The sequence below is a fragment of the Dipodomys ordii genome, unplaced genomic scaffold, assembly GCF_000151885.1.
Source record: "Dipodomys ordii isolate 6190 unplaced genomic scaffold, Dord_2.0 Scaffold22, whole genome shotgun sequence".
In the NCBI taxonomy this organism is placed as follows: Eukaryota; Metazoa; Chordata; class Mammalia; order Rodentia; family Heteromyidae; genus Dipodomys; species Dipodomys ordii.
In genome coordinates this window covers 1,158,194-1,160,262 of record NW_012267238.1, presented here as the reverse complement: position 1 = coordinate 1,160,262, position 2,069 = coordinate 1,158,194, and the positions used below count along the sequence as shown (strand labels likewise).

The following is a 2,069-nucleotide window of genomic DNA, read 5'->3' as shown; positions in this document are numbered from 1 at the left end:
CCCCAGCTGCCTTCATCCTTGTGGGCATTCCAGGTTTGCAGTCTTCATATCTCTGGCTGGCTATCTTCCTGAGTGCTATGTACACCACAGCCCTGTTAGGAAACACCCTCATCATGACTGTGATCTGCATGGATTCTACTCTCCAAGAGCCCATGTATTGCTTCCTGTGTGTTCTGGCTGCTGTGGACATCGTTATGGCCTCCTCTGTGGTACCCAAGATGGTGAGCATCTTCTGCTCAGGAGACAGCTCCATCAGTTTTAATGGTTGTTTCACTCAGATGTATTTTGTCCATGCGGCCACAGTTGTGGAGACAGGACTGCTGGTGGCCATGGCTTTTGACCGCTATGTGGCCATCTGCAAGCCCCTACACTACAGTAGGATTCTCACACCTAAAATGATGCTGCGAATGTGTGTGACCATCATCATCAGAGCTGGCATGTTCATGACTCCTTTGATTTGGATGTTGATTCATCTTCCTTTCTGTGGCTCCAATGTGGTTCCCCATTCCTACTGTGAACACATGGCTGTGGCTAAGTTAGCCTGTGCTGACCTCATGCCCAGCAGTCTCTACAGTTTGATTTGTTCTTCCATTATTGTGGGCTCTGATGTGGCCTTCATTACTACCTCTTATGTCTTGATTCTCAGGGCAGTGCTTGGTCTTTCCTCAAAGAATGCTCAGCGGAAAGCATTAAGCACTTGTGGGTCCCATGTAGTAGTCATGGCTCTATACTATCTGCCTGGAATGGTGTCCATTTATGTAGCCTGGTTAGGGCAGGGCATAGTGCCCTTGCACATTCAAGTATTGTTAGCTGATTTGTACCTGATCATCCCACCCACCTTAAATCCCATCATTTATGGTATCAGGACCAAACAAATAAGGGAGAGAATATGGAGTTTGGTGATGCACTGCCTCCTTGACCACTCCAATAAAGTATTATGAGCCTAACATGTTCAGATGTTTAGTTTTCCAACCAAATGCAACAATGCTTTATAGTCTGTGGAGGAGCATTTGTTTCCCTAGATCTAGGGAAATTCTAAGATGGAACTGTAAAGTTTATATGAATGGGATTATTCTGGTTTTATTGAAGCACTTTATGAAATTGTTTTAAATGGTTTTATTCAATGTAAATATAATTGGGCAAAGAAGGTAGCTTCAGAAATGTTTGTTTTCTTCATTTTGGATACATATATATATATTTATATATATATATAGTATGTATATATGTATCCTACCAAATACTTTTCCCCCATAAATGATTGTTTATTGTGTCTTAATACAATGCAAATTTACACTCCTACTGTTCTATTAGTCAGAAATTCTATGGGCATCTCAATAGGGCTGCACTACTTAATGGAGGCCCTTGGTAAGAATCTGTTATTCATCCTCTTCCAACTTCTCAGAGTTGTTTGCTTTCCTTTATTTTGGATTTCCTTTGTCCACCATTAAAGTAACAGTTGTTGGACCTTTTTCCTGGGCTCACAATTCTCCCTCTGATTATCTTTGGAGGACTGATATAGTAAGATTGAGACCAGCTATATAATCTTGAGTATTGTCACATCAGGATAACATACTCACCCATCAGGTTTAGAGTTATAGCATGGTGTGACAGTACTTGGCATACATGACAATTAGGAAGAGGAAAATGTTACATTGTGAGCTGTTGCTGTGAGTACTTGCATTTTTATGTTGCCTGGATAACTATTTTCAAAGTTCTAAACTGCTCTCTTTTCTTTTACTGTTATTGTAAAGGTGATGTACAGAGAGGTTACAGTAATGAGTACATTTTTAAAAAAATTTTATTTTATTTTTGTGAACATACTGTACAGAGGGGTTACAATTACATGGGGAGGATAATGCGTACATTTCTTATCAAGCATTGCAGCCTCCTCCTTTGTTTACCTTTCACATCCCTTCCCAGCCTCCCCTCCACCTCCCACCCAATCCTCCCCCCCTCCTTCCCACCAACGTTGTAAAGCTCGTTTTCGACTTGACAACTTGTACTTCTCATTGTTGCAACAGGTCCACCTGTATCCTTAAACGACTTGTTTTTCCCCTTCTCCTCCACAA

The 2,069-nt window shown here is 41.3% G+C and overlaps 1 protein-coding gene across 1 annotated transcript in view; it reads left to right on the top strand.

The window, feature by feature from the left end:
- Positions 1 to 941, top strand: part of LOC105983917 (olfactory receptor 52I1-like) — a 1,209-nt gene extending 268 nt beyond the window's left edge. The window contains exon 2 of the mRNA XM_013013948.1: positions 34 to 941. Within this exon, the coding sequence (XP_012869402.1) occupies positions 34 to 941 (908 nt within the window). The remainder of the gene's footprint in view (positions 1 to 33) is intronic.
- The last annotated feature ends 1,128 nt before the right edge of the window (positions 942 to 2,069 follow it).